General features: G+C 36.5%; 1 protein-coding gene and 1 pseudogene across 5 annotated transcripts; both read right to left on the bottom strand.

The window, feature by feature from the left end:
* Nucleotides 1-831: 831 nt before the first annotated feature.
* On the bottom strand, nucleotides 832-21,290 carry STRADB (STE20 related adaptor beta). 5 transcript variants are annotated; one of them, XM_039844444.1, is made up of 12 exons: nucleotides 21,016-21,290; nucleotides 17,967-18,066; nucleotides 14,437-14,517; nucleotides 10,083-10,182; nucleotides 7,356-7,477; nucleotides 6,353-6,461; nucleotides 5,111-5,234; nucleotides 3,691-3,862; nucleotides 3,287-3,391; nucleotides 2,880-3,121; nucleotides 2,164-2,206; nucleotides 832-1,650 (listed from the first exon to the last, which is right to left on the bottom strand). In XM_039844444.1, exons 2-12 carry the CDS (start codon nucleotides 17,976-17,978, stop codon nucleotides 1,507-1,509), a joined length of 1,254 nt encoding a protein of 417 aa, XP_039700378.1. In that variant the 5' UTR covers nucleotides 17,979-18,066; nucleotides 21,016-21,290; the 3' UTR covers nucleotides 832-1,506. The 5 variants fall into 5 exon arrangements, with proteins under 5 accessions (XP_039700378.1, XP_039700381.1, XP_039700380.1 ...); XM_039844447.1 differs by having other exon boundaries at nucleotides 832-1,674; nucleotides 21,016-21,247; XM_039844446.1 differs by having other exon boundaries at nucleotides 7,416-7,477; nucleotides 21,016-21,247.
* On the bottom strand, nucleotides 6,081-6,199 carry LOC120587850 (uncharacterized; annotated as a pseudogene).
* Nucleotides 21,291-21,367: the final 77 nt, after the last annotated feature.

Raw genomic sequence — 21,367 nt, 5'->3', positions numbered from 1 at the left:
TGGGTCTCCAGCTTGCCCACTCACCTTGCAGATTGCGACTTGTCAGCCTCCCTAATTCTGTGAGCCAATTCCTTATAATAAATCTCCTTTTGGTTCTGTTTCTCTGGAGAACCATAATATACTCACAGGAGATCTGAGAGGCACTGTTTCATGGTCTCCACAGTTCATCTTGGGCACTACACATATCAACGTACCAATGTTCCATACAAACTCGGAAGAACCTCCTCTATGGTTCCTGTGAGCCTCTGTTGCTGAAGGAAAATTTAGAAGGAGGAGGTTAGTGGAATATATAGCCCTCACCACCACAGGTGATCTCAGGGCCTCAACTGATATTCATCTCCTCTCCTTCCTCCACCTTGGCAGGTCTTTGTGGCTTACTTGATGGAGTAACCTAAATATCCTTGAGGGGTGCTGGCCAATAAACATAAAAAGGTTTGTTTCAAATTGTCTATTAATTTGTATATTGTCTCACTGGTTTTAAATTTTTAAGCTTCAGACAATCGTTGAAAATAATTTTTAATGTAATGTTAAATAAGGTCCCAATTTATCACAGTTCAAACTACATCCTCTTTGAGACACAGCACCCCTCTTTTGCTAATAAGGTAATACCGTGAAATAAGATCTCTATGTCCTTATATGTTGTATCACCTACAGGAACAAGAATAATCATATAAAAGGCCAGAACATCTGCTTCCATTGAATCAAATACCAGGATGCCCCCAATTCACTAGGTTATGTAAATAAATTTACTTTTTTTGAAAAACAGTATTCACTGGCAAAACAAATTAGAATCTGTCAAACCACACAAATAAAATAAATAAACGCATAAACTCAATTCAATAAATCTTTATTGAGCTCCCACAGGGTGCATGAATTTAGGAGCTATCATTTGCATAAGTAGAAAAGTGGTACTTTAACTAGCCCTTTAAAAAAAAAAGCAAATCACAACTTCTATACATATTTCAAGTGAATCATTTAATGTGAGGCTCAGTTTGATATTACCCTAAGTATTAACATAAGGAAATGGGAAACTATAAACGTTTTCCCTGCTACCAAAAAATGGTTTGAGGCCAGGATAAACTAGCCTGTTGGTCTAACAAAAGCTGATCAAAAAGGCTAGAGAATCTGGAAGTAAAAAATCTACTTGGAAGCACTGTCGTTTGAGGGCTCATTCCCCTGAGGGCAACGAAATGCTGAAAAAATGAACTGGCTCAAAAATTATATTTAGAGATCAAGAAGAGATATTAGTCACAGCTTTGGGGAAAAAAACTGAGAATAGATGACCCTAAATGTGGCTAGAGTAATAATTCTAAATTCCCTGGAGTCGTAACAGCACTCTGAACTAACCAAAGGGGCTATAAACTCATGCTTTGAACAGAGTGGCTTTAAATGATAGATTCTCCAGTGCAACTGTATCTTCAAGTATAATTCTAGTGTTTGTATACAGAAGAAAAAGCAGCAGGGAGAAAGTGTCAAATACATAGGACATAAAAGGATCTGGCAGCCCTAGAATTCCCAGTTTGAGTCTTTTTCATCAGGAAAATCACACTCTGACTCAGTCCAAGGAGACGCTGGAGGCAGTGCTATTGATGGCGTGTGATAAGCAGGAGGCAACAGTGAAAGTATTGAGTCCTGGCTTTTTTCTTTCATCTGTTAAAGAAACTCAAAATAAGGCTGTTGGCACATAAATTCAATACATTAATTTTGTTGGCAATAAATAACTTTTAAAGAAGTAATATTAAAAGTGTTTAAAATTGTTTTTAGGTATTTTCACTGAAAATGCCTTTGATTCTGGTCATCTGAAAACAGGAAGAAGTGCCAGCCCAAACTGATTTTTATCAGAATTATTTTGCCCTTAAATCATTTCTAGCCAATACAGAAAGATAAAATGTCTCTAAATTAAAATATAAACTGAGGATATGACAACACATGATGATATTCCATTGTTTTTTACTCATTCTGTTTTGCCGAATGGACATGTATTATTAGAATGTCTGTAACTGAATTACCAAAAAAGTTTTGTTTTTAACTTTCTTTCGCAACAAAGGTATTATTAAGAACCTTGGCCACCAAACTATCCCATTAAGTGAACAAAATGAAGTGACTTTTAAAAAGTATTTAAAAGCATTTAAAAACTATCAAAAAGTTGATAGATCAGCTTACCTGTTTGAAGAAAACATGGGACAATAAACTGCTTGCTGATGGCCTGAAAAAAAATTTTTTAAGTTATATAAAAAAAAGGGGGGGGGCTCATATTGGGATGTAGATTTTTAGGTGTAAAACTATATTTGAAATTAGGTTTCAAGCTATAAAACCCCATACTAAAAATTAAAAGGAAAAATAATGCATGTCAGGAGGCCCAGTTCTCAGCTATATCTTTGACTAATGGGAAGAATTAATTCTAGAGATATCTTTCATTTAGTCCATAACTCAACATTTATTGAGCACTAATTATAAGCTTGTGCAAGGCATTAAGGGGCTAAAAAAGATAAGACATACCTTATTTCCAAAATACTAATGCTAATATATATTATAATAATTTATATTATTTTAATAGCAGCCACTAACATTTTGTACTGCTTGGAAGTTTCTAAGTGTCTTAACATAAGGCCCATACAGAATAACCGATTTTTACAAAGTGCCTTGGTCAGGAAATGATAAAGCTAAGACTGGAGCCCAAGTCTTCTGGCCTTGAATCTAGTGTTCTTCCCATCTGTCGCCTCTGCTTGTTTTTAGCATTGATATTATCTGGAGTAGACGATAGATTTTTGATCAAAAAACTGATAAAAGATTTGAATTCAGTGGGAAGGGACGCTCACAAAGCATCTATAAAATATCAACGCATGTGTTTTATGCTTTTCAGAAGTGTACCATAGTACCTTTTCTCGGGATCTTGTTGCAGACAGAGCTGAACCAAGCTAAGGAAGGCAGGGGAGAAAGTTTTTGACGGTGTTTGCAGTCTTTCACTATTTACTGTGCGAGTTCCGCTGGAGACAAGTACACTTTCTCCAATCCCAGAGTCAACACCCGATCGGGAATTCTTCATTCTGGATTCTGACTGAGGGAAAATACTGACGTCCAATGGGCTATAAGGAGGACCTTTCAGTTTCTGTAACAGCATCTAAAAGAAAGAAAAATTTCCTTCGATACTACTCTTCAGGCAGAATATTAAAACAATGACAATAAAGATCCTAAGAGTCTACAACAAAGATGTTTAACAGTTAGTAACTAGAATATAAGGGATCATACGAAAAGAAAGTAGTTCAGGGATTTTAGTAGCATTTACCTGAGTCCTATGCATGTCTTGGAAAGGTACCTGCCCACTGGCCAACTCACATGCTGTAATCCCAACACTGTAAATATCTGACTTTACATTATATCCATGTAAATCCTGTAGAACAATTAATTTGAAGTCCTTTAGTGTAAATAACTTAAAAAGTTACATATATGGGCTTTTTTGATAACGGATGGTAAACAATAAGAAAAAACTCCTAAGTGGGAAATCAAGCTATATCTAATATATTGTATACATTTTTAGATTCCTAACATAATAATTTTGACAAGAAAGAGAAAAAGTCTTACAGTAGCAGGCCATTCACCAATCCAAATATAAGGTCACAATTGTCCTTTAGTCAAGTTCAGAAGACACTCAAGACGCACAGACAACCCAATGCAACGGCCACACCTGACCTGTCTCAGTAGTTCTGGACTCAGCCACGGCTGCACTGATGTGCTGAACTGTGGGAAATCATACACAGCCCTATGCCTCTGTCCGTGCTTAACCAAACTATGCAGATGGGACAGGCCAGAGAGGGTCACTAGGCCATCGCCAGAAATGAGGATATGGCTGGCTTTAAAACTCCTAGAACAAAAAGAAAAAATCCTAAATACTAGGAAATTGGCCAATGAAGAAAGAATAAAAATCTGGTCAGAACAAATCTACATATGCTCTTGGAAATTAAATACTCTTTATAACATAGCAGCACACTGCTATGTTATATATATATATATATGTATGTGGGATATGTTCAGGGGATTAAGGAATCCTTTCGGCTAGTTAATACAGCATTAGAACAAGGTCGATGTAACTGTCATCGACATGATCTTTGGAAGTGCTAATATTTTTTTTCAAACTTGGACTCAAATTATTAATTTCACTATGTTAGGATGCTATTGCAAAACATCCGAGGAGAAGTCTAAAAAAATCAATTAAATAAAATTTAAAGCATAAAGTTATAACTTAAATGCAATATTATCCAGTAAAAGACAGTTTCTCATGGTATTAACATTATTTATAAAAATATGTCTTGAATGTCTTATTTCTTTTATCAAATAAATTACAATAGAGCCCTGTTTTTCATCCAGAGCACTGAGTTCCTAATAGACAAACAGAATAGGATGGCCGATAGTCCGGTAAAGTATAATAAAACCTTGAGTAATTAGAAGACAGTCTGTTAGAAATCTTCAGTTAAGCAGAACGCCACTAAAAAACAACAAATAGTAAGAAAAAAGCTTTAAAGAGCTTGAAACAATAAAGAAAGAGGCTTATTTAAAAGTAACTTAATTAAAAAGGAAAACAAAGTCCCAATATATCTTAGAACAGCACTGTTTTAACATCCAGCCAATTACTTCTGCATCTGCAGTTTGGTAACAAGAGAATTGATTGACATTTAGCATGATAATATTAAAGTGTGGCAAAATATTTAAGAAATCAAAGAAAGGTTTAGTTACAATTTGTATATGATATAATTACGACAAAAAGCTGAAAAGCAGATAAAGAAGCTTATTTGATTAAGAAAAAAAAAAAAAGAGCTCAGTAGGATTCCAATTCCATTCCCTATAGCTTATATGCCTCATCCAACTGAGGCTCGAGCTCCAGGGGGGCAGATGCTTACCCCAGCGCTGAGCACAGCGCATGGCACAGTAGAAGTGGTGAATGAACACAAAACGTCAGCATCTACAGTATCTACTGACACCTTCTTCCCTCAATTTTTATTTACAAATTTCCTATTCCTTCTTTCTAACCATCAACTGCTCCTACCCAAAAGCTCTCTAAAAGATTTCTTCCACTTAAATTCTTTCATTTTGTAAAATACAACTAAGTAAATACCTGTGAATACAGCCATTTTGGTGCAGATAGTTCAACCCTCTCACTGCTCCAAAGAGAATGTTTCTTATTAAAGTTTCACTCATTCCTTCAGGAAAATAAGTCCTCAGGAGTTGACTTGCTGAACCTGAAAGAAACCCCTGAAATCTTTAAATGAACACTGAGAGTGATTTTGCTTTTAGCTGTTTTAAATGTTTTCAACCATAAACCTACATAAATACACACACACACACTTCTGTTACATTTTAGAGTCTAACCATTTTCCTATGCAAAGATTATTGTCCTTCAAACATCTTTAAAGATTTTCTAGTGACACGAGATTAGGAAAGAGAATTAACAATTTTCAGTATTACTCAAAAAAATACATATTGTACATATGTGTGTATATATATTATAAATCTATATCTAATTTTTAATATATATTATATATATAAGTTTTTGAGAAAATTCACAAAAGCTGTCCTAAAAATCAAAGTTCTAAGATCTATTTATTCAACACACTTATTGAGCACTACTTTTTGCGAGGTTCTGTATCAGCACCTGGGTACCCTAAAATGAAAAATACATACATGATTCTGCCCTCAAGAAGATCCAGTCCTGTGAAGGAGACAGGTACACACGCAGATGTTTACAATGCAAAGAAATAAATTTACAATGCAGAGAAATAGGGATGGAAATGGTGTGCACAGGTAGAATAATGCTTAAAAAATAATGGTAACTCTCCACTGAGAGAAAGGAAACTGAAGGGAAGAGACAGCTTGTTCAAAGGCATGGGCTTCTTGGAGAAGCAGTGGTGGTTCACTGACCATCAGCCCCATTCTCCTTTTTTCTGAAGACTAAAATTCAACATGAACCAGATTTATTTTAATTTTATTTATTTATTTTTTTTAGGTGAGGCCACACTTGATTGACCTCACAGATTGCAAGGACCTTGTCAGCTTATGATCCCTTATTTGTTTGTTTGTTTGTTTTATGCCTACAGCACCTGGTCTTCCTACGTGGTCTCCCATCCAAGTACTAAATAGGCCCAATCCTGCTTAGCTTCTGAGATCAGATGAGATCGGGCTTATTCATGGTAGCACGGCTGTAGCAACATGAACCAGATTTAGATATATATCATAAAATCCAGAATCGGCCATTAGATTTATAAATTAAAAGTAATGAATCATAAATCTAAGATCCTACTTATAATTATAGCATCCAGGCTAAACTATGAGTTATTTTGTCTAAAATGAGTTTTCTTACCATAGGCCATAAACGGAGAAATAACCCAAAGCCAGCTGCCAACAGTGAAAACAGTCCAATAAGTTGTAATATTGGGGTGCCGGAAAAAGTGGGATAGAATCACTGATTTCTAGGATAGACATAAGACACAATACATTTAAAAACAACCTTTTTTGCCTTATGATGAAGATAGCAGCTAACAGTGGAACTTATTAGTACTAACCACTGTTCTTAGTGCTGTCATCTCTTTAAATCTCACAACCACTACATGAAGTCTGTGATATCATGATTCCCATTTTACAGAAAAGGATACTTAGAAATAAGTTAGAAAATTTGTCCAAGAGCACATAATAAAAGAAGTGAACGTGGGATGGGAACTTACACGATCTGACTCCAGAGGCCATACTCTTATTAACTATTCTATGTTCTCAGTATAGAAACATTTAAAATTATATAAAAATTTGAAGATAAAAGTCACTGATAATACTACATCACAAAGAGAATCACTGTTAACATTTTTGTATCATTTCTTCCAATCTTTTTTTCTGTGCAATATACATGTGCACATACAAATATTTTAAAAATTGAGACAATATCAAAACAAAACCCTTTCTCTATATCGAAAATGATTAGTGACAATAAAAATGGTATTATATTATTCCTGAAATGCAATTCTGTTAAGATTTATCAATTCAGAAGTTAATTTTACTCAACCGAATGAAAAAGAAACGTTTTTTTTTTTTTTCCCTATATGACTATTTGTGATTGGACCGACTAGGGGTTTTATAAATCTCCAGACCAGCATTTTGAATATGATATTCATTTGAAGGGATTTAGAGTAGCTACAGTTTGATTATATTTATTCTTCTATGGATCTGGCTTCCAAGTATTCTTTCCAATTCTGTAACTGTATGTTTATTAAAAGAAATCTACCTTTCTCTACCAGAAACTATGAATTTGGGGAAAGAAATTCTTCCTCAGATAGACATAGTACATGAAATGCATTATTTTTTCATATTGTTACTTGTAAAGCTTTCAGGCGTTCTTCAGTGCAGTTTTCCAAATTTGTAATTTTTATAGTCACCAGTGTTCCTGTAGGCGTATGCCGTGCAAGATGGACAGAAGTCAAGTTGTCAAATCCTCTTCCTATAATCAGACATAAAACTTGTGTTAACAATCAAAGAAGAAAAACACTGATAATTTGGACTTCATCAAAATTAAAAACTTCTGCTCTTCAAGAAAACACTGTTAAGAAAATGAAAAAGCAAGCCACTGATTAAAAGTATTAATGTTTATAATCCACAAGATTTAATCCAGAGTATATAAATAACTCTTAACAACTCTATAATAACAAAAAACTCAATTAAAAAGTTTATAGATCTATAAAAGAAGATATAGGAATGGCCAATAAGCACATGACAAGATGCTCAAGACAGAAAAATGAAAATTAAAACCACAACAACATATACCATTACATACCTGTTATAACTATTAAAATTGTGATTTGATAAACAAATTGTGATATATTCAAACAATGGAATGCTATTCAGCAGGGCCCTACACCCACTCCCAGTCCCTGGCAAACAATGATATAACTTTTGTTGTATAAAGTGTTATAAAGAATGTCGTCTTTTGTGTTTGGCTCCTCTCCTTTTTAGCTTAATGCTTTCGAGATTCATCCATGTTGCTGTATGCTTCGGTAGTAAGTTATTTTTTATTTCTTAGTAATAATTCACCCTATGGATTATTATCACAATTTATCCACTCATAAGTCGACAATTTGAATTTTTTTAGTTTTTGAAGACTATGAATCAAGCTGTTAAAAGCATTCTTTAAGTAGACATGTTTTCATTTCTCTTTGGCAAATACCGGTGAGTGTGACTGCTGGGTCATGTATGTATAACCTTATAAGAAGTTGCCAAATTGTTTTTGAAAGTGGCTGAACCATTTTGTGTTCCCAAGAGCAATGTATAAAAGCTGCCGTTGCTTGATACACTCACCAGCATTTGATGTCAGTTTTTAAAATGTAAAACACCTGGAGTGGCACCTAATAAACATTAGTTCCCTCCCTCTCTCCAGTCACTAAATTCATCCCTTTAGTGTCAGCATCACTTTCTGTCCTCTTTCCCTGGACAGATACAGTGACTTCCTCACTATGCCCTGTATTCTCGACCAGGGTGTGCATCAAAATTACTGAAGGAACGACTTCAAAAGCCAAAGCCTCCATTCACCAGAAATTTTGATTCAATAGGCCTGTGGTGGGATATAGGCATTGCAATTTTAAAAACTCAGGTGATGAGGATGATACTTCAGGTGATGAGTGATCTGCTACATCTTCCAGACTACTGCCTGAACTGCTGCGAGCTGTCCTTCTAAAGTCAGCATTTCAGCAATAGGACAGTACTACAGGGCAGCAGCTGAGAGCTCAGACCCCATAGTCAGAAAAGTTTATTTCAGATCACTAGCTATATGACTGTTACTTAAATTCTCAGAGCCTCAGTACCCTTACTTGAAAAATGGGAGCGGTAAAAGGGTGAAAAGAAAAATTACATATAAACCGTTCAGCATAATGCCTCTTAGATACTATTATTACCATCACCACTATTCCACAATATCTTTCTAGCATGGAGAGGAAAAATTCCAAACTTTTGCCTTAAATCCTTTGAGTAATGAAGTGGGTAAGTTGTAAGGGCTGAATGGGTCTGAACTTTTAAATTCACCATACAAAAACTTTCAATGTGTTCTGAACCTCCCTTTCCAGGTTTATCTCCTACAACTGCCTACTCTCCCCTTATTCCCACGTCTAAGCAACTGTGTGGTAGTCCCTTTCTAACCATCTTTCCTCAGTCATCTAATGAATTAATATTTTTTATCTTTTTAAAAGTGATACCATCTGAACCTCCTTTCTAATTTTAGGTCATTTCCACCCTCATGCTATTTTAGAAAAGGTCAGATCCTTACTCTCTCTTTGTCTCCTTCACCCTGGCATGGGAGGGTCAATGACCTAAACTTGGTCAACTGGAGGATGGAGTGAGTGACATAAGGAAGCAGAGGCAGTCAGAACTCACTGCAGTGGGGTCCTACATTGATGCTGTCAGTACCGCACTAGAGAGTACACTACCTAGGCTGCTCCTATGCCATGGCCCTGGCATGGTTCCGGTAACATAGCTTCTCTTGGCTTCTTCCAAGCCTATTTATTTTGCTAGCCAATAATTCTGTGAGTTAGCAATATTGTTCAAAAAATTCCTCTTTTGTGTTAGGATTGTTTTCTGTTATCTGTAACAAACACCCTGACTAGAACATGTAGCACTTTTCCTCATCCTTCAGGATCCAGCCCCTCTTTGCTATCTTTCTTGACTGAGGTAGAGAGTTGGATGCTCCTAACACTGAGCACACCTCTACTAGAGTATCTTCCAGTGCATAAAACAAGGCTATCTTCCCAGAGAGAACGTGAACTCAAGTGTTTACATGGCTTTATATCCCTAGCACCCAACATAGCACCTGTTCGTAGTACTTAATAGATGTTTCTGAACACTCAGAGCAAATGTTTCACATGTATAAGGCTATAAACAACAACCCGCACTGTTCCAAACTTAACTGAGAAAGGTTTCTACTACAAATGGGATTTTAAGTAAGTTTTTAAGTTAAAAGAAACTAACTTGGTTAAAGGACTATGATTGAAAAGTTCCTTGTGTAATCAATTTCATTTCTAACACTGAAGGATCAATTATGTGAAAGCCAGGATTATTACCTATTTCCACTTGGAGTTCATAGTGAGAAACATTGGTGGAACAGATCACTTCACTGGCTCTAGTAGATGGAGGCAACCAGGAAAGGGTTCGCTCATCAACCTGCATTGTTTTAAAAAGATGAAAACAAAACAGATATAAACTTTTTTGGTCCCCTACCGCAATATAAAATACAAATATATTTTTAAACACATAAGTGCTTAGTAAGAAGGCACTGAAAGGTGGCTTAAGACACTGTTTTAAGATCCAAAAAAGAGTTTACAATTGCTAATAATTGATATTAGTTAAAAAGCTATCAGCCTGTAAAGGAGGAGAGGGCAGAAAAAACAGATTTATAGGTAGCAAAGAATATTTTCAAGCACAATTTTCAGTAAACATTTTTAGGAGTTACTAAGAATGGCTATTAATTCTTCAGGATATCTAACAAATATATCAAGGGAAGAGATGCAGAGACCCGTGAAAGACAGTCCGTGCTCATGCACTTGCTTCAAGTGGTCACCAGTTATATCCATTAAAAATAGAGGTACCTGCTCAGCTAGAGGAGGTGTTAACAGTCAAGGAACGATTTCCACACTGCATCTATTAAAATTGCTGAAGAGGTTTTTTTCACAAGATGAAATTAATCAGAAGAGAGATCAGAAAGAAATTAAACATCAAGAGATGGGAGAACACAGTATAGACCTCCTGAGTTAATGATCATATACCAATATGGGGTGTCTCAAAGAGGTGCTTTGGAGTCAGACAGCTAGGTTTGCACCACTCTCAGTGGCAGTGAAATAACATGCACACAGGAGAAAGAAGAGGCCGACATCACTGATGTCATATGATAGCCAGGAGGATCTCCCAAAGGACACCAGTATCCAAAAGACACTTAGGAGCCTTTACAGGCACCAACAGATGGTAGGAATCTTACTGCTACCACCAGGGTAGAGAGAAAAAAGATGAGAGTTAGAATGATATTACTATGTGCTAGGAATTGTGCTAACTACTTTTTACATTCTTGATTCTACATGTTCCCTAAACTTTTGAGAGAGCAGAAAAAATATAATTATAAGGTCATGGCTAAAGATGAATAAAGGTGAATATTGTTCAAGAGGGATGAAGGATTGTAAAAAGAAATTCTACTATACAATTGGAAATAATCTCAAAGAAGAAGAAAAAAGAAATCTAAATAAATCAATTTAATTTCTTTAGAACAGGCAGTCTTCAAATAAACTCAGATGTAAAGAACACACAGAAGAGATAGAAGAGCATGTAACAATTTTTTTAAAATTTAAAGTGATAACCTATAAGACTGTCAGGAAGGCAAGGGAACAGAATGAACTGAGTCTTACAGTTTACTGCTTGAAAAATGGAATAAGGTCACCAAAAGATAGACTGAAATCAGACTAATCAACCTGTACTTTGCTTCCATCTTCTCCATTAGAGAAAATAGTCTTCTTTAAACTAGAAAGAGTGTATATGTTGTAAATAAATAGCTGAAGTCTAAAACAGGTTGTTTTAAATAGGTTCAAACCTCTAGGTCAAAGACAATTGCATCCAGGGTATTAAGTTTGCAGACATAGTAGAACTCAGACAAGAAACCATAATGGAAATAGTCAAACGATGACCCAATTTTCAAAAAAAAAGTGGGGGGAAGAAAACTACCAAGGACCAGCTTGATGAAGTTGCCCAATAAAGACTGATATCAAATTACTAGATAGGTGAATTATGGATGCTTAACATGATAATCACGAAAAGACAGCATAGGTTTACTAAGAGTAAATCATCCCAAACTAACCTTTCTCTTTTTGATTTGATGACTAGAGAATTAGAAAGCAAAAAAAAACAAAGTCTTGAAGAGATATGTGTATAACCATGTTCACAGTAGTATTATTCACAATAGCTTGATGTGGAAGCAACCAAGTGTTCATCAACACATGAATGAATAAGCAAAATGTGGTATATACATTCAATGGAATATTATTCAGCTTTAAAAAGGAAATTATGCAATACTGCAATGCAAATAAACCCTGAGAATATTATGCTAAGTGAAATAACTCAGTCAGAAAAAAACAAATACAGTATAGTTCCACTTATATTAGGTACTAAGAGTAGTTAAGGTCACAGAGACAGAAAGTAGCATGGTGGTTGGCAGGGGATGGGAAGGGAGAGAGAATTCTTTAATAGGTATAGAGTTTCAGTTTTAAAAGATGAAAAGAGTTATGAAGATGAATAGTGGTGATGGTTGCATAACATTATTAATGTATTTTATACCACTCAACTGTACACTTAAAAATGGTTAAAATGATAAATTTTATATCACATGAATTTTGGAAACACGCGCACACGCGCACACACGCACACACACACACAGCAATGCCTGTGGAAGACTTCTGAGTTCTAGGCCTCTTTCGCAGCAACAGCAAGGAGATAACAACAGATACTTTACTCTCTGGACACTATCTCAATCTAAAGGGTAATACCTGAATGAAAACTAGGATCAGATGCTACATCCTACTATAGAAAAAGACAGGTAACTGGAAGACTTTAGAGTGTTAGTAAGTAAAATGTGAAATGACAAAAAAGAAGCCAGCTGAGGATAGGATCAGAATAAATTTATAAACAGGATTAAATGGGATTACCTTACTTTGTAGGAAACAAGCCATTTGCAAGGAGGGTTCCATTTTGTTGTAAAAATTATAGTATAAAGTAAGGATGAAGTGGAGGAGGAAGATCCAAGAATAATATTTATTCCCAAGTACGTTTCTTTAAATATTATTTACATCAAGCATTGCCCAGAGGAGACAAAGATGAGAAAGATAGGATGCCTATTTGATGGGGATCATGTTATAACTGGAGAGATATCAATCATTGTGAGATAGTATAGTAAATGCTTTTATGGGAATGTCTAAGATATGTAGGAGCATAATGTAATAAAAGGTATGAGGAAAAGCTTCAAAGATGTGACATTTGAGCCAACTCTACAAATGAGAAGAAATTTTAGAGGTAAAAAAGGAAGATGGGTATTTCAAGCAGAAAGAAGAGTATGTGCTAAGACTTAGTAGCAAGAAATAAAACTCGAAAATTAAGACATGTTCCAACCACTCCTTATACCATGCTAAATTTAGGCCTTCCCCTTCACCCACCTGGAAAATCTCTACTAATAACCTAAGACTCAGTAACATTTGTCCTTGACAAACTGATTCTCCCTGTGGTGGATACTATGGTGCACAGCCAGATCTCCTTTAAGAATGGCGGCACTCATCTCCCCAACTACCAGGACAACTGAGTCTTGTAAAGGGAAATACCCTCTTCAGAAAGCTGCTGCCCTGCCCAGAGTTACAGCACTTCCCTGGGGGCAGCCTGTATTTAAGACTGATGGATACAGGAGTAAAATTGCCCAGAGCCCTTGGATAACTAGGTCATTTAGGTACAGCCATGCCAGCTCCAGAGATGCTCACTGGACCGGCTAAGGCCTCTATTCAGATTTCCTGGGTACAACCAACTCTGCCTCCCTCACCCCTCACAAGTGTTGGTGAGGAGGACTTCCCAATAAACTTCTTGCATGCAAAAAGAAAAAAAAAAGTTTAGGCTTTATCCCAGAGGCTTTGGAAACCAATGAAAGTTTTAAAACTGGAAAGTGACACGGCAGACCTGTATTGCTAACAGTGTTGAATACTGATCTGAGTGGTGAAAGGTTATGTGTGTGTGTAGGAAACTAGAGACAATGAGTTTACCTGCAATAGTCTAGGTGAGAGATGATGAGGTTTGAGTAGCAGCAGTGATCAGGTGAAGGAGGGAATAGACTCAAGGGCATTTCAGATACAGATTCATAAGACTTGGTATGTAAACTAGATATGGGAGCAGAGGAAGAGGCAGAGGATAACTCCATAGTTTCTAGTGACTAGTAAATGTGTTTTCATTAGTCAAAGCAGGAAATACAATGGGTTGGTGAAGTGTGAGTAAACATTAAGGTTTTACTCAAACTTCATAGAGATGCCTTTGAAAACCCTAATCTGAGGGATTCTACAGACCCTCTGGTGCTCAGGAAGAATCCAGGGTTGCAGGTAAAAATTTGAGAATCATCAGTCCGACTGATGCCAGGGTCTCCTCATAACCTGAAGGAAAACCTGAGGTAGCTTGAGGACAATCTGAAATCTGAGCAACTGAAGCCATAGAAATAGGAGAGACCGCTCAGGGAAAGCTGGTTTAGGCAGAAGAGAAGAGGTCAATTATAGATTTCTGGAGAGTAACAGGAGTAGGGGAAGAATAAATAGTAAAATATACTGTAAAGAAAAGAGATATAGGAGGAATAGGAGTGAATGGTACTACAGAAGGCAAAGGAGTATTAATTATACTCAATCATTTTCTTACCAAGTATTGATGGATACTGGTTTCAGACTGTGTTTCTGGTCTGAGTGATTCAACTTGTGTTCGTGAAGCACAGAAACAATCCTGGAAATTCAGAAATGGATTAAATAAGTGAAAAATGAGTCATAAGATAAGTAGGGGTGGTATGTGGATACAAAAAGATCTGGTGACCAGGGTGAGGAGCAAAGGGAAAGGGTGGCATGCAAGAGCCTGAAACTGAAGCCAGGATCCACACCTGGAGGTACATAGTATGGAAAAGAAAGGAGAGGCAGGTGGATGCACAGAAGACAAATTTAATATCTGCTATACTTGGCATTATCTCTAATCTTTGTCCTCCCTTCTGGAGGTGATGGTATAAATTCATTTTTACAGCTGGTATTAATATTTAACCTTTCATCGACTTGGCAGTTTTTTTCTGAATAGTTAGCTAAAGATTATTCTGCTGTACTTATTAAAATCCTTTTTAATTTTGATCCTCAGTTTTTCTTAAGTGTAGGAACCATTTTTATCCACATTAAACCACATATTGAGTATATTTGGAACCACTTTTGTTTCTTAAAGTGATAAACATCTTTAACTTCAACTCAAAGCAAATTAAAAGACTTAGTTCACTATCACAATTTACATTTTCCTGCATTTTAACTCATGATCCTATTATCACATATAGCCCATAAAGAAATGTAACACCTACATATGATTTATCTCATCATCAATTAGTGGAGTGAAGTTGGCCTTATAGCATTTAGGAAGAAAGGACATGTCGAATGAAAAGTATAAACAAATTGTATGAAAGAGATTTTCATAATAAATTATTTTCAAGCATGTCATGAACACTCATTTTTATATGAACATTAGTAATCAAACATCCTTTCTCTTAAAATATGTCTGGGAGATGGGGTAAAAGGGATCAAATATGTGGTGACATTAAAGAATTAACAAAACCAAGTGTGGGAGCCAGAAAATAAATGAATAAATAAAACATGCCAGAATTTTTCACCTAATCAAACCAACCATTTTCCCAGTTAGCCTGAATTACTGATTATTTTAAGTTGAATTCAGATAGTCTGTATACCTTATTAATTTTATCAAAATAATTTTATATATATCCCCATTGTTATTATGTAAAACTTGCCCCCGAAGAACAGAAGTTAACAATGTTGAGAATGAGTTTCTCATGGGCTTCTCTAGTAAGCAATATTTCACACGTTGTCACAGCTCTGGGAGAATTAAGCACATCCTATGTGACCACACTGGAAAGGCTTCTTGGAAGTTTATGCCTGGTTTCCTCCAAAATTCACTTTATGTACCTTTTCCCTTTGATAATATTGCTTTGTATCCTTTTGCTATAATAAATCTTAGTTGTGGGTATGACTGACTATATGCCAAGTTTTGCAAGTCCTCCTAGCAAATCACCAAACCTGGAAGTAGTCTTGGGGGGGGGGGGGGTGCCACCACAGCTAATCAAAAGACATTCAAGCATATAAAAAGCCTTTCTCTCTAAAAAAGGCCCATCACTTTTTTTGATGAAAGAGAAGTTAATTTAAGACATATTGGGCTATTTATTAAAACTTAAATTGACCCTGATTTACTTTCAAAGTAAGAGTATGATCCATGCTTTCAGTTTATAAAGAAAACATTTTATAAACATGGTAGACTTCCATTTCAATATCTTATATAAAATTTTCACAGTGCAAGAAACTGGTCACTATTGAATATGAAGACAGCTAAAACCAGCCAGTATTACAAGGCAGAATATTTTTGCTGTTCCCTCCTAAAAAATGTGAGCATGTTCATTAGCTGCCTGGGTTATAAAAAAAAGAATTACAAAATAGTCATATTTTATCCTTCAAAACATTTTTATATCCACATTGAATCAATTGGATGCTGATGAATATAATAGCTCATGAAAAATCTATACGGTGATCTCTTTTAGGCAGTATGATGATTTAAAACCATCCAGGAGAAAGCTCCTCCAAAATATTTTAGAATGTGATTTTTTTAATCCATTATCATAATAGCCATGTGAAAAGCAGTTATACTCTGGTGAATCTAAAGGAAAATATTTTACTTATGCTGCTCCTTTGAAAACACCATTTTTTAGCTTTCAAGCAAAGGGTAAAAGTTGAATGAGGAGGAATACTTCATAAGTAAAAATATCGACTTTATCTCAGTTGTATAAATATCTCATTTAGTAAAAAACATAAATATTTTCATTCAAAGAATTCTAAATATTTCATCGTTTCAGGAAGACTATCATTTAAAGTAAAATTATTAACAAATTGAATGAATATAAATCACAAAATCCATAATTATGTAATAATAGATTAAGATATCCTTTTTGCAAAATTTGGAAGCCCTGGGCAACCATGCAGCCTTCTGAATCTCAGGATCTTCATCTATCAAATGCCCTTTTATATCTCATCCAACTTACAAATTGTTATAAAATTGTTCATCTTACGTAATCAAACTGATCCATATTTTTTAGTGAATAAGAATTTACTGGAACACAGATTCATCTACATATGGCCTATGGCTGCTTTCACACTGGAATAAAAGAAGAGTAATTTAACAGAGACCATATAGCATACAAATACTATCTGGCCCCTTACAGAAAAAGTTTGCTGATACTTGCTTTGAAAAATGAGGTAGGTATTTCATCTCAATGTATTTTCCAGATATAGAAAGCTCCCACTTTTAAGTAGAAAAACTATACTTTAAACAAAAAGTAAACATATTCTGTATTTTCTACATAATACAGTCTCCTAACTTCATAGTTCTGCCTCTCAGACTTGGCAAATAAAGGAGTTGATTGGCAGATCTAAGTTTGAGCCCTGGCTCTAATTCTTTGCAATCTTGGGCCTAACTCAAAATAGGATTATACCACCTGCCCTGCCAATCACTCACAATTTTGAAGACTGAAAGAGATATAATGTATGAAAGTATTTGTAAATTACAAATCATCATCCAAATGCACCCATCACTTTCTAAAAGATCACTGCTTTAATATAATAATTCAAATATTCAAGTATCGTATTCTACATAAGACACGGTGAACATCCTAAATGTTCAGTAAACTTAATCTAAAGCAGATCCCATGGATCTAAAATAAACAGAAAACAAGTTGGTACCTATATATCATACTATATGTTGATCCAAATGTTTTTTGTCTTGCTGTTAAGTCAAGGGGTTACTTTTAATACTATTTCGCTTGTCTTTAGTACGATGAAAATTTGTAAGATGGATTTAAAGATTTAAAGGATAAGGCATAGTTAACTGGATGAGAGAGACATATCTAAGTACAGTATATATATGAGAAAAAGTGGGCAGGGGTCAAAGAAGCAGAATAATGAGTATATCAAAAAAGTATAAGAGAACCTCTTTTTTGAAGAGACAAAAACTGAATGAGAATTTAACTCATTTCTTAACATCTCAGAGCCTAAGACTATCCCATCGGAATCTGCCTTTTATGGTTCGGCATTAACATCTAATTACTCTGATGGCACAAAATTAGATCCACATTAACAAAAACTTACCAGAAGAGACATTGAATCGCTTTAGTTCACAGAAACTGATAAAAATCCATCTATTACAGAGAAGATTTTTGCCTTATCTTCAAGATATAGAAATATTCTACTGAAAAAAACAAAAGCAAAATAATTGAAATTTACATAAACATTCCTTGAAGAACTAGTTGCCATAAACCCACACAATATTTAGGCAGCTATTCCTTACAAAGACTGGAGACATTCCTGAAAAGTGTCTTTTAAAGCATTTCTGTTTACTTGGGATCTGACATCACAACAGAAAGGCACAGTGAAACTGAAAGGAGGTTCTGAATATTTTCAAAGCCTCCGAATACCTGCATCTGTTCTTCCATCTTTTCTGTACTACTTTTTTAAAGGATCCTAAGCAAAGGTGAAAGCAATACAGAAATGTTAGACCCACTTTTGATGTAAATAGTGCCACTTATAAATATGCCCCAAGAATTTCCAACAATTCCACTTATAAGTAAACTTCGAGGTTTCCAAAACTTCCTGATCAGATTACCTATTAAACCATCCCTGACCAGCAAAATTGGGAAGAATCAAGATTAGTAACAGACTAGAAATTCATAACATTTTCTTGTTGCCATGTTTTTAAAAAAAGAAAATTTTTTCAGTGTGCACGTGAAAGTATTATTCTCTGTAGGTTGAATATTTTAACCTTATGATATTTAGTTCTTAATTATATTCTTGTAATGTACTGACAGATATGAAAGATATATGGATTATTATTCAACTAATCCCTGTCTACTTCCACTAATAAAGAATTACTCTCAATAATTTCTGAAGACTCTGCAACAGATTCAGAGATTTAAAATAGTTACTGCTTCAGATTCAGGAACTACAAAAGCACCACCAAAAGTTTCCAGATCTTTCCTAATGTTCTAAACTTGCTAGTGCCTGGGTGTTTGTTTCCTTACACCTAATCAATATAATATCTTCTCTTTCATATAAATTGTGCTTCACTATTTCATTTTAATTAATTCCTCAAGTTTGAGCAAGGCCTCTGCAAATATCTGAGCAAAATGAGAAAGAAAAGGAAAATTTTGTAAACCATAGATATTATAGAGTGGTACCCAATTTTACTGCTCAGGAAAGATGTGAATTTATTCAGGATGTTCAAACCAAAGGTAGAGAATGGGAAGAAGAAACTGAAAGAGTATGATTATTTCGTCATCTGCCATTCACTATCATTGATTTAAGGCGCTGGAAAGGAGGAATGCAATGCCTGCCCTGCTCATCTTCCAGAGTGATTGAGATCAAATGAGTTACTTCATCTGAAAGTACTGGTAACTACCAAACACTGTATCAATATAAGAACTTGAGTGGATAAGTTCTTGCTCTAAAAGGCACACTCAATTATATCAATGCAAAATGGGATGGCTCATTTGGAAAGCTAGTTGGCAATGTTTCCATAACCAAGAAAATGTTAATACCTGTGATGCAGTAAAATGTTCATTTCTAAGGAAATAAGCAAACAAATTAAGAAACCATATACACATAGAAAGTCATACTATAATGCGAAACAGCCAACTATTCATTCTGCAGTTGTTTAATGAATGGCTGCTATGGATAAGGCACTGTGCTGGGCACTGGGGATACTCACTGGTCGTCATGCACATAAGGCCCTGACCACCTGTAAGCTTACCATCTCACAAGCAGAAAGACTAGGGACATCATGATTAACTAAATTTTCTGGTTATTAGAATTTTTTTCCTGCTTTTTCCACTTAATATCAGTAAGCTCTTTCTTAAACAATAAAAACTTTAAACTGTTACATTACCTATTTTTCAGAAAAACTCAAAAGAAACGGGTACAATCTGTGAGAATTGTTAATACTAAAGAGGTTGTCCCCATGGGGTTTAATTCCAGAGGTTTTTGCTTTAGATATGCAAGATTATTAAGAGATAATTTTACAAGACATTTTAAGGTCAGGGCAGCAGCTGCACCTAGTAAGGGCTGGGAGGGGGGTGATTTGCTGTCATAATTTTCTCTGCGTGCTCTTTCACTAGGTATGAATATAAAAATACTTTTTTAAAATTTGTATTTCAGAGGCCTGTTTCTAATTAATGTATGCATAAGTAAATCGGTGTGGTCACTTGCGCTTGTATTTAAAAAGCTAATTAGAATAAAGCTTTATAAATAATTTAAATTTGTTCTATAATAAAATGGTTCATCTGAAGACTTTAACCCGAAAGGCTGACACTGTGAAAATCAGGGGCTGCGTCTATTTACAGAACTCGGGTTTTGAGTTAATCATCCAAAAGAGTCCATTGTTATAGGGAATGCAAAAAATAAAAATAAAAAAATAAAAAATAAAACCACCTGCTTTAACTCTCTGCTGAGTTTTAAAATTACTGTAATTTTCAAAGTGATCTTGGAAACCCATATCTCAAAAATTATAGTGACACAACTCAGTAGAATTTTCCAAACTTAGTATCATGAGTCATGTTTTCAAAAAGTATTTACTGAACGCCTACTGTGTGCTTTGTGCTAGGCAGACGCTGTGTCACAATCCCTATCAAGTTTTGAGGAATAAAGTACTGTACAATACAAACCCACGAGGGAAAAACACAACGCTGAACTTAAATATCGAGGACAAAACGAAGCTTGAGCATTTGCTTTTGTAAAGGTTTCTTCCTAGGCCTGCTTTGAGGGGACTTTGTAGCGAACTCGCAGAAGGTGGCACTTGGAGCTGGCGCTGGAGGGTGTCTTGTGTTTGGAAACTCCACCAGACTCGTGAGCGCGGCCAAAGGTGAGAGCTTTGGGGGAGACAGCGCTGCAGGCAGCTTCGACCCGCGCACCTGGCCGGCACTGCCTGCCTCGCATACAGGTGCCTCCACCACCGCGTGGCCCGCAGCTCAGGGCAGAGCCGGAGTCGCAGGGGTGCAGGGGCCGCTAGCCACGCCGGACCGGGCTCAAGACCCGGAGGCGAGGTCCAGCCCCGGGTTTCCCGCGGCATGCGCGGACCGAGCGTGCTCCCTCTGGTATTGACCGGCCCCTAGATCTTCCCCTCCCGGACCCGGCCTCCCCTCATTACCCTGGCGGCGATCACGGCTAGCGACTGTCCTCAAGCGGCCAGCTGTACTGGGCCTGGGCGGGCTTAGGAGCCCGGTCAGCCGAGGGGCAAGGCGAGGGCACAAGACCCGCTCCCAGAGCGGGCCGCGGGGCGCAGGAGGCCGGCGCGACCCGGACTGGGACCGTCGGCCTGGAACTCTGCCCCAGCCCCAGGCAATCTCCCGGGACGGGTTTCGCCCCACCCCGACCCCAGGGTCGCGGCCCCGCCTCCCGCCCCAGGGCCAGGCAGCTGGGGGGCGGGGTCTTCGAGCGTGGGGGCGGGGCAGAGGCGAAACTACATCATTAGAAGGCGAGGGGGCGGGGCCAACAGGCAG

Source organism: Pteropus medius, unplaced genomic scaffold (assembly GCF_902729225.1).
Source record: "Pteropus medius unplaced genomic scaffold, Ma_sr-lr_union100, whole genome shotgun sequence".
Classification (NCBI taxonomy): domain Eukaryota; kingdom Metazoa; phylum Chordata; class Mammalia; order Chiroptera; family Pteropodidae; genus Pteropus; species Pteropus medius.
This window is presented reverse-complemented; position numbering and strand designations above follow the sequence as displayed.

Bases quoted from the DNA above. Each gene is read 5' to 3' on its own strand.
- STRADB (XM_039844444.1), bottom strand. The intron at 3,392-3,690 runs GTCAGGTGTGGC...ATTGTTCTACAG, and splicing joins GTCCAGAACTACTGAGACAG to GATTTACATGGATATAATGT. The intron at 1,651-2,163 runs GTAAGCTGATCT...TTTCTTTAACAG, and splicing joins CCCATGTTTTCTTCAAACAG to ATGAAAGAAAAAAGCCAGGA.